Source organism: Rhododendron vialii, chromosome 7a (genome assembly GCF_030253575.1).
Source record: "Rhododendron vialii isolate Sample 1 chromosome 7a, ASM3025357v1".
Classification (NCBI taxonomy): Eukaryota; Viridiplantae; Streptophyta; class Magnoliopsida; order Ericales; family Ericaceae; genus Rhododendron; species Rhododendron vialii.
This window is the reverse complement of record NC_080563.1, coordinates 35,513,282-35,529,058: the sequence shown is the minus strand read 5'-3', so window position 1 is coordinate 35,529,058 and position 15,777 is coordinate 35,513,282. Positions and strand designations below refer to the sequence as shown.

Sequence of the window (15,777 nt, the reverse complement as noted above, 5' to 3'; positions counted from 1 at the left end):
AAGATTAATTTCAAAATATGTTTATGAGAAAGTGAAGCTCAAAAATTGTTTTCTTTGTATTATTGATTGAACTATACTGTCCTATCTTCGTGTTTTTATATTAAGGTATTTGTTATTCGTTGGTATTTTTTAAATGACGGTGATTTTTTGGTAATTGTTTGATGGAATTGTTATAATCAAAGTATTCCTCTCAACAAGAGTAATAATAAATGTACAGAAATGTCGGCTTAAAAAAAATTCAGAATAGATGAATAAAAATACTGATTTTGGGAATTTTTTGCCTTTAGTGAATATTACATTATCATTATGTTATAGTGATATTTGAGACAAATAATTAATAGAAAAAAAATAGTTACGCAAATCTAATAACAGATTCAGAAGTGACGATATAAAATATCATTCTCTTAATTTTGAAGGAACGTTCCTGAATCTGGCTACACCTTAATGGCTAAGGCATAAGAATTATTATTATTTTTTCCCCTAAGTTAAGGCACAAGTACATAACTACTATCCATGTTGTGAAGGTTTAGGTCCAGTCTAGTCTCCTTATATTTCATTCCCATTCATTTGGCTTTTGTGGGCTCATTTCGGATCCAAAACAGTGGTCGGAGTTGTTTGGCTTATAGAACTCACCGAACATTTCAACCATGCAAAAAAGGTCATGTTAATCGAATGCTGGTCAATGTCTTATCGGAACATGTTTAACTTGAAACATTTTTTTAAGATAAATGTGTTCTGATAAAATTAACATTGACCGATAGCCACTGAACATGATCTGTATCATGGTTGAAGAACTTGATGAGTTCTACAAAATGGAAATTTCCAACTCCGACCATTATTGTGAGTGCGAGATGGTCCACCAAAAATCAAACTAAATGGGATTGGACTTGACCTTAACACACGTTGTCACGACTTGTGCAGGTATTTAGATTTTTTGAAATGATTTTGGCACTCAACTTTTTGATAAATGCACTCCTAAACTTGTCTTCTAATGTGTCAAAATGCACATCACACATTTTCAAAGCACACTAAAACAAAAGTTTGGAGGGTATTTATCAAAAAGTAGAGTGTCAAAATCATTTATTTAGATATTCACTGGCGATAATTCTATTCGCACCTCTTTTTTCTCAAGTTCCACATTCCCAACTATTTTCATTTGAAATTTAATTTGCAAATCAAACAATTTTATTTTTATTTTTTTTCCCTCAGAAAGTTTGGAGTCAATTGTAGTCTCATACAGCATGTCCGAGAGCATATTTAACACAAAAATTAAAACCCATACTTTTGGTACTTCTTCTTTCTTTCTTTCTTTTTTTTTCCTTCTATTATACTTCCTCCGTTCCTTTTTTTGTGTCCAGTATTCCATTTTGGGCTGTCCCTTAATAAGTGTCTATTTTGTAAAGTTAGGGGGGTAAAAGTTGGTGTATTGTCTATTTTGTCCCTAAAAGTAGATTTTATTTTGAAAAATTAGTGAGTAAAAGTGTAATGATGATGGGTAAGTAGGGAAAGTGGAGGAAAAAGTTGATGTGAAAGGTGTAATGATGATGTTTTTTTAATAAGTTGGAATTACGAAGCAGGACACTTAAAAAGGGACGGAGGGAGTAGTATATCTCAAATATGATTTCCTCTTCCGAATTTGATGATTTTTTTTTAGCTATTTTTAAATTCCATAATAATGTCAATATGATCATCTCTTTTTTTTCGTATGTTGGTGATCGTAATTTTGTGTTTTGTGTTTTTTTTTTTGTAGTAGCACCATTTTTTTTTATCCTAATATATAAGTTTTTTAGAATAACATACGTAATTCTTTACTTCTATTTTTCGTTTGTCTCCTACTCTCTCCTGTCGATCTTATGTTTTAAATTGATTTATTCACTTGGAGTTCTCCGAATCACCCATCTCTCACGGCACAGTTTTTTTTTTATTATAAGTTTTCTCTCTCTCTACTAATTACTTTTGTCTCTCTACCTCTTTCCGCTTATTATCCCAAAAATATCCTCCAAAACATTTATGGAACTTCAAACAACCCCTTTCTAAGGAAAGAAAACATAATTAGATTTGGTGAAATGAATAATAACATAACTGTCACCACATGGGAACGTTCGGACTTGGAACGCACGACAGAGCAGTTATTACCATCCCACTTTCACTCATTGCAGTTCAGTCCTCTACAAATTAATAACCACTCTTTTATACCTCCATGATGATTGTCCAGTTTCTTTACGCGGCAATTTCCTTCTCCAATAACCTTGCTTTTATTTCGTAATATTCTTGCATGATCAAGACACCAAATTTACCTCCCATATGTGGGGTTTCTGGTGTTCTTTTGGCTGTTTTTGCCGCAGTAGAGGGTTTGTGTTACTCTCTCTGTTTGAAGATCGGTTATAGCCGATTAGCTGGCAAGGCCTGATTCCGAGGCTCTAGTGGGTGATCTTGGGTAGCTAGGCTTCTTATTATGTTATTTACTCCTCTTGGAATGATATTCAATTTCGATGTATTCGGCAGTTTTCTGATATAATACACTCCTACCATTTTGGCAACAAACAAACAAAAAAAACACATAATTTCATTGCAAGTGGAATTTGCTTTTGTTTTCCCATTTCTTGTTTCTTCGTCAGTTGAATCATTTCTTTGCAAAAAAACCCAAATCATACCAGTCTTTTAATACAACATACAGGTGACCTTCTTGTTGCGGCTTTATTACGGGACTCAAATCATACCAGTCTTTTAATACAACATACAGGTGACCTTCTTGTTGCGGCTTTATTACGGGACTCATTTCGAGCTCAAAACATCGAATTGGACATACTGTAAATTAAACTCGACAACATTGACCAACCAATGGTGTTTTCTTATCATAATAATCAAATTTCTCATTTGTTAGCATCAGCAGTAGAATAAGCAAATATGAATAATCAAAATATGACACATCAGATTTTAATTATCCATTTAGAGGTTGTTAAAGTTAACAATGTCAAATCCCACATTGGTTATTTTTTGCCCATAATCAAAATCAATGGGCCCTCCAAATTTTTTCCCTTCATTTCACGCATATTTTTTGAAAATGCGGTTTTTGAAGGAAAAAAAAAACAGTTTTATGTTAGAAACAATTCAAAAAAAAAAGTTTTTCAAAACAAAAAAACAGTTTTTCAAAAAACACACACTTTGTTCACTTAAAAACTATAAATACAATTTTGAGAAATTTTGAAAGAATTGTATTTACACAAATAATTTTGAAATTTTAAAAACTATAAATATAGTTTTTCAAAAACAGATTTTGTGTAAAAACAGTTTTCTATAAAAGAGTTTTGAAATTTCAAAAAATAGTTTTTTGAAAAACACACTTTATTTACTTACAGTTTTTAAAATTTTTGAAAAAATTATTTTTTGTAAAAAAAAAGTTTCTAAAAAAAACAGAAAAAAAAATATGAAAGTTTCAGTTTTTTAAAATTATTTTTTGAAAACATTATTGAGAGAGAGAGATAATGTTTTTGTGTAATGTTGGTATATTTGATTGAGGGATAAAATTTGGTTATTGACAAAATATTGCTAGTTTTGATTATTGAAGAGTCAAAATTTGATGAATTGTTAAGAGGTTGCTAGATTTGGTTATTCTAACATGAGCACTTTTTTGATCCAATATTGCTAACTTTAACAATTTTTTATTTTGTTTATTCCACTGTAGATGCTCTTACCAAACCAAACTAAACCAAACCGAACCTTACGTCCCAATCACTTGGGGTCGGCTACATGAATCTGTTTCCTCCATTGGACTCTGTCAAGTGCCACTTATTCACACAGACCTATTATACTCATATATTTGCGCACTACAGCATTTAATGTCAATTTAGGTCTACCTCTCCCCGTAACATTGCTACCTAGAGCTCCTATTCGCTCCCTTAACTACTGCATCTTCTGGTCTACGGTAGATATGCCCAAACTACCTTAGCCTATTTTCCCTCAACTTCTCCTCTATAGGTGTTACACCTACCATCTCACGAACTGTTTCATTTCTAATCTTGTCTCGTCTAGTCTTACCACACATCTATCTCAACATTCTTATTTCTGCTACACTCATTTTGCTTACATGTTGTTTTTAATAGGCCAACATTCTGTCCCAAAAAACATTGCTGATCTTATGGCAGTTCCATAGAATTTTTCCTTCAATTTTGTAGGTACCCTCTTGTCACATAGTACACCAGTAGCGTTTCTCCACTTGAGTCACTCCACTTGGATCCTATGGGTCACATCATCAGCAATCTCTCCATCTCTACTAATAATTGAGCCTAAATAACTAAAATGATCACCTTTTGGTATTTTCTGGTCTTGGATCATCACTCTTTCTTCATGCGCACTACTGGTACTACTAAACTTGCACACTATATACTCAGTTTTACTCCTATTTATCCAAGAACTCTTTGACTCTAATGCTTCTCTCTAAATTTCTAATTTCGTATTAATACCTCTAGCGGTTTCATCTACGAGGACAATATCATCTGCAAACATCATACACTATGGAATATCCTCTTGAAATTATCTAGTCAATTCATCCATAACTAAGGCAAAGAGGTATGGGCTCAGGGCTGACTCTTGATGCAATCCTATGGTGATAGAAAATTCACGCGTTTTCCCTACTGGTGATCTAATAGTAGTGACGGCACCTTCATACATGTCTTTAATCACCTTGATATACCCTTTGGTCATTCCTTTTCTTTCCAGAACCCACCATATGATGTCCCTAGGTATCCTATCATAAGCCTTTTCTAAGTCTATGAAAACCATATGGAGATCTTTCTTCTTTGCTCTGTATTTTTTAACCAATCTCCGTAATAGGTAGATAGCTTCCATGGTTGATCTTCCTAGCATGAACCCAAACTGTTTTTCTGACACCGTAGTCACCATCCTCAAGCGATGCTCAATAACTCTTTCCCACAACTTCATCGTATGACTCATCAATTTAATACCTCTATAGTTGTTGCAGTTTTGAATATCCCCTTTATTCTTATAGATAGGTGCTAAGGTACTCCTTCTCCATTCGTCGGGTATCTTCCTAGTCATAATAATCTTGTTGAATAACTTCGTCAACCAAGTCACCCCTAAATCACCTAGACTTTTACTATGGATGCTCTTATTTGAGAAAAAATGGATTAATTTCTATTCGGATCCAATTTCTGACCTCGCAATGAGCCCCTGTGGACCATGTCCGCAAGGCACATCAGAGAGTCCACCTCCTTACCATGCCCTCGTCAATTTTTTTCATTAGGGAAATGATAGGTATACACAGAGTCGGTCCTGGCTTTTCAAAAAACTTAAACGAAAATTTAAAAAAAAAAAACGAGACTATTTTGTTGGACTATTATAACGAGTAAAAAAAGTAGGAGGGCCCCCTGAAATTGAGAAATTTTTTGAGGCCGTAGCAGCCACAATACAAATTTTAGCTCATAACTGGATCTGACTATACACCACTAACCACACCTCTCTTAGACATGTGTGGGTCTCACATATATAATTATGTGCCCATACGATTATATATATGTAAGACCCACACATATGTGAGAGGGGTGTGATGTGTGTGTAGCACTCATGCTTCCATTTTATTGTTGCTATAGTATTAAAACGGTGCTTGGCACAGATTCTAGGCCCTGATTCTGGATTGTGTTTGTGGATTATAGAAGTGTTTGGTAGAGATTCTCACAGTGAATTCTGACAGAATGGATTATCAAAATATGCATAAGGACGCACAATCTCAAAAGTAACCTCAGGATTCTAATTTTTATTTTTTTTGCCAAGCGGTATACATCACCGGGGGATCAGGGGCAGTTAGTAAGTTTTAGTCCCCAGCTATTTACGAACCAAACCACAGCTTGTTCAATTTGAGGGGCAGTTGCTTGATGCCCAAGACAGAGGACTATAATGTCTTTTCACGTCCCAATAATTACGTACAAGTGGTCTACTGCTTTTTTGTTTTGTACATCTCTTGAGCAAAAATAGCAGAGCCCGGAGGCCTGCTCTGCTGCTGCCTGCTCCTACCCAAAATAGAGAAACCAGCAGCCTGCCAATGGTTTTTGTCCAACATCCCCATTTATACAAAAGGAATAACACTAATAGGCTTCTCTCCTAATTTTTTTTTTTCCCCTTCAGGGTTGTGGTGGGGCCACCACGAGTTTATTTCTTTTTCTAATGAAAAGGGGTGGGATGGGATGGGATGGGCTGGGCTGGGCTGGGCTGGATTCAACCAGCATGGCGATCCTCGGTGAATTGGAAAATGCACCCAACCTAGAAGGTTCTGAACTAAGCCATAGTTGACCCGACTGGAGAAGAAATATTGACTTGCCACCACGTCGCGTGCTCCGTCACTAGGGCCTCCACAGGTCTATTTCTCATTTTTCATATTAGTCTTAGGCAAATGCTAATTAGTGCCCCTGCGGCAGTGTTTTTGGTTGTAGTTAATAAAGAGAGTTTTAGAAGTCCCAATGCCGTTAATAAATACTGATCGATTATGTTCAACTATAAGGAGTATTTATTATGGGAACACTTCAAATTCATACCTCTTCTACCCCTATTTAAGTGCTAATATATTATATTAAACACGATGAACTAGACTTTATTTAAATGAATTTTTTTTATAACTAGATGTTCGAGCCAGTTTGTTCGCAACTCGATTCATTCTGAGACCCTGAAGATAATGATCGGGCATAACCCCAAATGGCCCCAAGATTTGGGATGGTTGGCCTTGTTTTGGCTTAATACTCCGTTCTGCTAAAGTTCTTATTTTTTAAGTATTTATTTCCTGCTACACGAGACAGATCATTCTCTCACAATACAACACCTTTAATTATAAAAATAAGTACTTTAGTGGAACACACCTTAACTAATTCATATTTTTTGGTTTTTCATGTAATTATTTTTCACTATCTTTATTTTTGCGCCAATTTTTTGTGAATTATTGGTTAGTCTCGACGAGATGAATCTAAAAACTAAAAAATTAGTATTAACCAAACTAATTTCTTTTTGGATAAAGTTTAAAGTAGGTTTAACGGTCCAGTGGCTTAACAACATAAAACTGTGATATACTTCTGTTTTCTACTAAAAAGTGACATAAAACACCAAATTTTTCTTAAATTAAAAAAAAAAAAGAAGAGCGGGAGGGGATAACATAACTGCAAGGGTAAGGTTGGAAATTATTGGAACGTTTCCAATGATGTATTAAATGTCACAAAGTTTACCCTGAAAACCAATTACGACTAATGAGAAAATAATTAATACGGAACACACTAGGTGGAAACACACCATTTATTGCTACTAAAATAATGCCTCAGGGCGCTTGTTAATGGAACCGTTAATCTTATGAGCCTATAACAAAAACAGTTTTGGTATTATCATTTTCCTATCTTTTATCAATATATTTTTTTACGAAATTTGATTTCCCAATTTTTTTTTTCAAACTTTCATGCCACTGTTTCGATTTCCCGCAATTTTCAAACCCAAAAAAAAATTTGAGGGTGGGTGGGTACACATTTTTTCTTTTTCTTTTGCCCACAAGAGGTCTAGCACAAAGCACAGCCTCAACAGGCCGTGAGCCCTGGGCCTGGGCTGCATTTTGGGAAATTGGCTTGGGGAAGGAAGTCCGAATTTTCATCAATACCTCTCTGACACGGTTACTAGTGAAAAATCAAGAAAGAGCAATGGTATGGCAATCATGTCTGAGTATCATATTTTGGGTCCCATGTGACGTGTGATCATTGCATTGGTAGAATATTCTCTCCACTACATGAGAAATGGGACACATTCTGCTAACAACGCTGCTACTTGCACAGCAAAGGCTGCACGCAGCAGTGCACAGACCAGTTTTGCGCCCGTCTCGGGTCTCACAAAGATGATCGGAGCCGCTCATTTTGTTCAAAATACTTCGTTTATGGTCCTTGTAAAAAATCACCTCAATCCGATATCGGGAAGGGTGTTTACGAATCATCTAACTTTGCTTTCCGATATCGGATTGAGGTGATTTTTTACAGGGACCATAAATGAAGTATTTTGAACAAAATGAGCGGCTCCGATCATCTTTGCGAGACCCGAGACTGGCGCAAAACTGGTCTGTGCACGGCTGCTGTGCAAGCAGACTTTCTGTTCTGCTAATACAATGGTGACACATCACATGATACTCAAAATAAACAGGAATGCTACGCTTACAACATTCCATTACAACATGTATACAACATGCTGACGTGGCACTGGAACACAATTGTAATGGAATGTTGTAAGTTGGTGGAAACCAGTACCACGTCAGCATGTTGTATACATGTTGTAATGGAATGTTGTAAGCGTAGCATTACTCCAAAATAAATCCTTGTTGAGGCAATCCTTCCGATGGTATCTAGGTTCGAGTCTTGCTATCTTGAATTCTAGTTTTTGCCTCATCTTATTCCTTTCGATCGATCGGAAGAAAAATAGTGCCTTACTATTTTGAATTTTTCGTTTGTCTTCAACACTATGCCTTTTGATCGGACAACTAATGAAATTTCATAATTTTTTTCCAAGGTAGTGCAAATATTACGAAATCATCTATACAAATATAATAAAAAAGTATAGGCGATTTTTTAATATGTTCAGGGTAGTAAAAATGAACAAAGGAGTAGAAAAAGAGGGAGTAGAATAATTTAGGTCCCTTTAAAAGGATAAAATAATGGAAGTATGATTTACTTTATCACAAGCCTTTTTTTTTTTTTATACTAACTCACAAAGTGAAGCAATGTGAAACGTTTGGGATGCCAGAATTTAAAGCACGTGACATCACGTGCCTGTTTCAATTCTCACTCCTGTATGCACCAATTCCCATTCCTGAATGTACCAATGCAATCTACATTCTTGGTTAACATGGGTCAGACCACTAATGAAATTATAAAAAGGTCAGGGTGCCCTACATATTGGACCCTCCACCCTAGGGCAGCCGGATGGGTAAACCCTACAAGTGGTCTTCAGACTAACACTGACATACGGCTGCAAGCGAACCGAGCTATCCATAAACTGTTCGAGACTCAACTCGATAAAGGCGCATTCGAGTTCGATTCAGGTCCTAAACAAACCGAACTTGAGCCTCAATATTAGTCCTGTTTAATAAATGAGCCGAACCAAAATTGTTTCAATCACTTTTACCAGTAAATTCAAAGTAACCAAGCAGCATCAAGTTCTTAGAACCACAGAATTTCAAACAATGAAATGATTCTCAATTACCAAATCTGCAACAAGATATCACATGAAAATAAAACAGAACCGAGACACACTTTACAAATGCTGCAAAATTAAGTAAGTTAACCCTAAAGTTAGACAAAAGCAATGCTGAAAATACAGGAATCGATTCCTCCAACCGAATAGTAGATTCAAGATCTCAATCCAGTAGAAGAAAACCAGCGTGTTAGTCTGAAATGTACAAGTAATTACTAGTTAAAACACTTTGCGTACTACAGTAAAACATATCAAACGAAGCACTCCATTTGACAACACCAAATTTCAGACACAAATAATTATCAGTTTATAGCCCAAATCTGCAACAAGAATACTACACGAGGTTTCAAAGCAACCACAAACCACGACTCCAATGCAATCCGTCCAGACAAGTACCAGGAGAATACGAGATTATGGACATACAACCCAATTAGCCGTTTATCCATAGCTCTAGTTGACATGTTAAATACCAGGACACACCAAAACCCATAACACAAGGTTAAATCACAGGAAATTATTTTCCCTAGAGATAAGATAAAACCAGGCACTTTAGTAAAAGAAGATGTAAAAGTAAGTGAGTTAAGCCCCTAAAACAAGTTAAACCAAAGCAATGCTGCTGCTGCCACCCGGAGGCTTACGTACCCCCCCAAAGTAGTCGCGAGATTCTGCCTTCCCATCGGCAAAAATATCATTGCCACTGATCTCTCGCAGTTTAGCTGAACTCAATGATCTCTCAGCAGATGTTGGGTTAGCATCTCCTTTGAAAATGTTATTTCCGCTCAGCTCTGCAAATTTCTGGGTAGGAATCTTCTTCGCGGTTTTGATTACAGCTTCCTCACTGGTACCATTGCCTGGACCTCCACCAGGCTGTATTGAATAATAAAGTCCAATATTGTATGAAAGCACGTAAAAAAAGAAGTGCACGCAAATATGCATAAGCAAAATCTAGTGGAATCGAAAATATCAAGGGATTTTGAGGGTGTTATGCCGGTGTGTTTGCCGCAGCTTCTGCTTCAGCTTTTAGGCCAAAGATAGCTTCAAAATTTGGTTAAAATTGACCCAGAAAACTATCAATTTTGATACTTAAGGATGCTGATTTTAAGAACTAGCTTTTACTAATAAATAGTCTTGACAAACACTATGTAGAGCAACAAGGTTAATAGCCGCCTGTAAAGTTTTTCAAACCAAAAAGCTGGGGTCATTCAATCTAATATGCTTCCACTTAGGCACTCATTTATTCTTGCAGTAACACAAAAGTTTTGAATTTAGTAAAATGTAGTTCTCTACGCTATGAGATGAAACCATGCTTTTTTCCAAATTCCCCCAAGGCAAAAACACCACCAATTCACTTACGTTAGACACTTTAACAGCTGAGGATACATTAATTGGTGCAGATTCTCCAATTTCTATGCTTTCCCTTAACGCCAATGCTCGAGCAGCCAATGGCCGTGGTTGAATTTCTGGAGGCGGGGCGAAGATGTCATGCCCACTAAGCTCCTTGCACTTAGCATCAGAAAGTTGCTTCTTCAACTTTGCCTCGGATTCACTATCTAGTGTCCCACTCAACTCTCGCTGCTTTGCAACCTCAGCCGGTGCCGTAGGCTTCTTGGGAGAGACAGCTTCTTCTTCGGCAAATGAGATGTGACTGATTCCAGCAACCGCTTGCTGATTAAATCTCCAACCATTAGTAGTATACAAGGTGAATTATGGTGTACAGCAATGTTTCAATGCTAAACAGACAGCAAATGAGTTTTGAGCATAGCAACTATTCATCGTATACCTGGTACATGCGCCTATTTGGGATAGGGTTGGCATCAGATTCTTCTGTACCATTTTCTGAACCAGCAGCAAAAATGCCGCTACCAGTAATCTCCTTTAATTTGTACCCTGAACAAGGTTTCCTGGAATGTTGCAAAGCAAACTGTTTCAGCACCATGTATAGACAAGAAAAGAACTCAACCAATCCATCATCAGTCATCACCATGTGGGTGAAGCAAGAAAAGCGAAAAATGAATATTGACTTTATTATCATGTGCAAAAATATAATTGTTTCACTTTTAATGAATAAATTCAGCTTTTAGCTAGCTGAATACATAATAAATCTTTGAAGTATCCGAACCCACTGAAAATTGCAAAACAGTGTAAACCACAGAGAGAAACTAGGATTTTAGGACAAGATAAGAGTACATTGGATCTCCTGATGATTACCATACCCTTAAATCAGTCGTATCCCCTATCTTACTCTACATGACCATGTGAAAGGAGTAGATGGAAAATCAAAAGATGTGTTCGAATATACAGAGCAAATTGATACAAGCAAAATCACAATGTTTAGTGATGTGACAATTATTTTCTGACAATCAGAAAGCTAACAAATCCAGGGAAGGTTAAATAACTAGCATTCCCTCCCGCAAATACTTGGAAAAAAGCCGAAGTTTTGAACTTTAGGATGTATTTGGATCAAGCATTTGAGGAGGGATATAACGATGCAAAAGAAAATGGTAAGGAAAAATTAGCTTCATAACTGCATTATTCTTTATCATGTATTCATGTCTATCAACCTTCTTACTCCATTATTCTTATCTCTTCCTTCACCTTTTCATTTCCCGCCAAAAAATCCTTGATCCAAATGCAGCTAAAGTGACATGTTATGCTAATTTGAAACAGCTCCCTTACTTAACGTAGTATACTAGTAGCCCTAACAATTGTTGCTGTTCTGTGATGCTTGTCCAGTGTAATTAAAACCCAGTTCCTAAATCCAGGGTCTTCAGACCCCATGATGTTCATGGAAGATTTTACCCCTATAATACTTACTGAGTTATCTGGATTTCCTAGCCCATCTACAGCAGTACAACCACTATTCAAACTTTTCCTTACATTTGAGAAAAAGGATTAGGAATGGATAAATTTAGATTTAAGCACAAATTTGAGTAAAGGGCAGTCGTAAAATTAAAACCCACAAAATAGACTTCAATATTTGGAACGAGATAAGGGGAAAATAAATAGTTGTCCTTCTCGATTTGACTGAAAAATGAGTAAAGGAGTATTAAGTATAAAAATAATTTGATGAGCATTTGAGTAAAAGAGTGGAGAGGCTTTGGGGGGAATGTTTACGCGAATTCAACATTCATACAGTTGATGGCCTCATCCAATTCCCTTTTATATACTCCCTCCGTCTCATTTTTATTGTCCTTTCTGGAAAATCGTGTTAATTTTCAATTCAGAAGCACTTCTGATCTGATTTTTTCCAATTGTTCTCATATCAATTTAAAAGTGGATTGACTAGGTCCTTGATGTGTGCGAAAAAATACAAAAAAAATTAGACACGAAAGTGGTTTATTTTTTACCAAAATAATAGCATCGACCTTTAAAAAAGGCCAAAGAATAACAAAGGATATGGAGTATCTAATTTCAAAATCAGGTTTTACAGAAATCTAGTAACACGTAAAAGATCTGAGCATAAAGGTCAAGCATTTCCCTTCGACAAGATCAACACACACACACGCCCACACACAGACAATTGAGATCAATTAATAGAGCAAAATTTTCTAAATCTCAAAAAACAATAATAATACGATGATGAAAAACAATACCGTAAAAAAAACACATGAGAGGAAGCAGACAAAAAAACACGAAATAAAAGCTGAAACCCAAACAGACAAATTTTCCGAGACAGTCCACCGCAGGCGGCAAAACATTTATTGCCTCGTGATTTAACAAGACCACAACCAAAAAAAAAAAAAAGAATAATAATAATAGTGAAGAGAAATGTGCATACATCGCTATTGTACATACAAAACAATTAAGGTTTAAGTGGGTCCAGATCTCTCACCTTTTGTTCAAGCTCTCGACTTCTTCGTCCGTGACCTGTCCTCCGAACACCACCTTACTGATCCCATCCGACGGCTGCCAGCCATTATCCCACACAAAAACACAAAATAATCAACAAAAAATAAAAATTGACGAGAGAGAGAGGAGAGGAGAGGAGAGAAAGAGATGGGGGAACCTGGTGGGAGCGGGCGTTGGAGCGAGGAGCGTCGGCGGGTGTGTCGGCCGGGGGTATTTCGGACCAGACGAGCAGATCTGCCGTGGAAGTGTGAGGCTTTCTCACCGGAGTTGTTCTCTCCATTGTTTGACCAAACCAAATTGCTCGAATCAAGGAAAAAAAATCGAGAAACAGAGCGAAGAATCCGGACACACAACTCTCTCTCTCTCTAAAAAGTCACTCTCTGTGAGTGAGTTGTGTTTCTCTCTCTCTCTCTCTCTCTCTCTCTCTCTCTTCACGCACGCAACTGTGAGATCCGTTTGTTGCCTCGAAATGACGACGCTGTCCTCCGTTCTCTCTCTCTCTGGTTGGTATTTTTGGGAGCTACGACTCCTATTATACACTCTCTCTCTCTCTCTCTCTCTCTCTCTCTCTCTCTCATCACGCTGGCTGGTCTTCTGTTCTCCGTTTTTAAAAAAAATCCTTTCGTAATTTTGAATTTTGGTTCCGCCCATGATGAGATTTTGTTTTGTTTTTTAAAGGGGGGGAGCCACGTGCACCACTTTGACAGAGAGGCTCCATCTGCTGCACCTGTTTCATTTCTGTTTCCCAAAATAACCTCGGATTCCCACTTGTTTTTCTGAATTTGTTTTGTTTTTTTTTTACTCGATTTTTGTTTAGTGTTTATTTTTGTTTTTAAAATTTATCTTATCGAGATAAATAAAGAGGGGAGAAAATTTCGCCAAACAAATCTGAACTGATTTGAGAGAAAGATGGAAGATTGTTGTAACAGGTATACATTGTAAATAAATGAGTGGCGGTGGATTATTTTCTCAAAATGGAAACCGAACACCATTTTAAGTTTTAAAATGAATTAAAATGGAAAATCGAACAAAGGCGAAATAATTTCAATCAAGTTAAAACTCTATCGTTCCTGATTCACATCGACCTCTTCCCTCCATGTAATAAACCACAACGTACTTTTCAACGACCCGGTAGAGATGAAAATGAGAATACAACTCTACTTTTGTTGAGATTATAATCAGTGCAATAAAAAAAATAGAGTCACAACTCTATCTCTCTCTCCCACTCAATTTCTTGTCAATGTATCCCCAATCACACACTTTTTCAAAGAAAATACAAATAATAGTCTTCTACCAAATCTCTCCCTCCCACACACATACACGCATTGGTTTTTAGAAATGTTCCTATTTACACAATGTCTCTAATTTTTTTCCTAGTTTGAAAAATAAAAAAATAGGAAAAAAAAATTGCGACTTAACACAAGAATTACGATTTGTTTTGGGTAAGTAACAAGAATTTTGTTCAGGCCACATAAACCCTTAATCTGAAATTCGTTACTAGCCTTACAAGAAAAGATAAACTTAAAGCTTCAAACGTAAAAACTTATACTTTAAAAATCTTCAAACGTAAACTTAGCTAAGAAGAGAAGTTACTAAGAAAAAAAAAAGAGAATGAATTAAAAATAAGGTGCATATAGAAACAAAAGTGCTACACGAACAGTGAAAGCTGTACAGACAGCATACACAAATCACTTTTGGACCCATTTCAGGTCCCACAAAGATGATCGGAGCCGCTAATTTTGTTCAAAATTTAATTTTTAAGGTCAGGGGCGTTTACGAATCATCCAGCTTTGCTTCAGAATTTAGGCCAAATTTTGAAGCAAAGTGGATGATTTGTAAACGCGTTTAATGATATCAGATTGAGATGATTTTTTATAGGAACCCGAAAAATAAATTTTGAACAGAATGAGCGGTTCCGATCATTTTTGTGAGACCCGAAACAGATCCAAAAGTGATTTGTATATATTGTTTGTAGAGCTTTTGCTGTACGTGTATCATTTCTGATATAGAAAGGGCAATTGCGTCCTACAAAAGTACGAGTAGTATAAAATCAGTAGTTCGTGTGCGTCATACGGTACGTCACGTACAAGGATAAAGTTTATCCGTTACACCCCAGTTGCTTCTTGGCTACTGTTACGTGAAACGGAATTCAAATTTTTTGATTTCCAAAAGTAAAGTTGGTGTGGATCGAGCTGCAAGTACACCGGGATATTTGTGAATTGTACGAGGCTCGACTTGATAAAAGTTTATTTGAGTTTGATTCGTCTACCAAATTAGCTGAACTTGAGCCTCAATTTTAAACTCGTTTAATAAATGAGTGAAGTATGAGTCCATGAGCCTGAAAATATTCGGCTCAGATTAGGGTTGCGAATCTATAACGCATGTATATATTGAAAATTTCATGTATAACCTTATATATGTAAAATTCCAATAATTTAATATGAATGAACTTCATTACCTAAATTCTAAAATTTTTGTTTTCAACTCTAGACCTATATGCGTGCATAAATACATTCACTTCTTTGGCTCGTCAAACTCGAGCCCGACTTAAGCCTAGGCCAGTTCACACGAGCTTGGCTCATCAAATATTTTTAACTTTTTTTTTACAAGGAACTCAATATCTTAATTGATGGAAAATATGAGTATGTTTTAAAATCATTCGCGAAATTACTTTATCATCTAACTCAAAAATTACATGTTTTTCGT

The 15,777-nt window shown here is 36.3% G+C and overlaps 1 protein-coding gene across 1 annotated transcript; it reads right to left on the bottom strand.

Annotated features, from left to right (window-relative positions):
• Positions 1 to 9,505: 9,505 nt before the first annotated feature.
• On the bottom strand, positions 9,506 to 13,716 carry LOC131332136 (uncharacterized). The gene is made up of 5 exons (XM_058366217.1): positions 13,229 to 13,716; positions 13,055 to 13,128; positions 11,003 to 11,123; positions 10,576 to 10,887; positions 9,506 to 10,089 (listed from the first exon to the last, which is right to left on the bottom strand). The coding sequence occupies exons 1-5, from the start codon at positions 13,349 to 13,351 to the stop codon at positions 9,820 to 9,822; spliced, it is 900 nt and encodes a 299-aa protein (XP_058222200.1). The 5' UTR covers positions 13,352 to 13,716; the 3' UTR covers positions 9,506 to 9,819.
• Between the last annotated feature and the right edge of the window lie 2,061 nt (positions 13,717 to 15,777).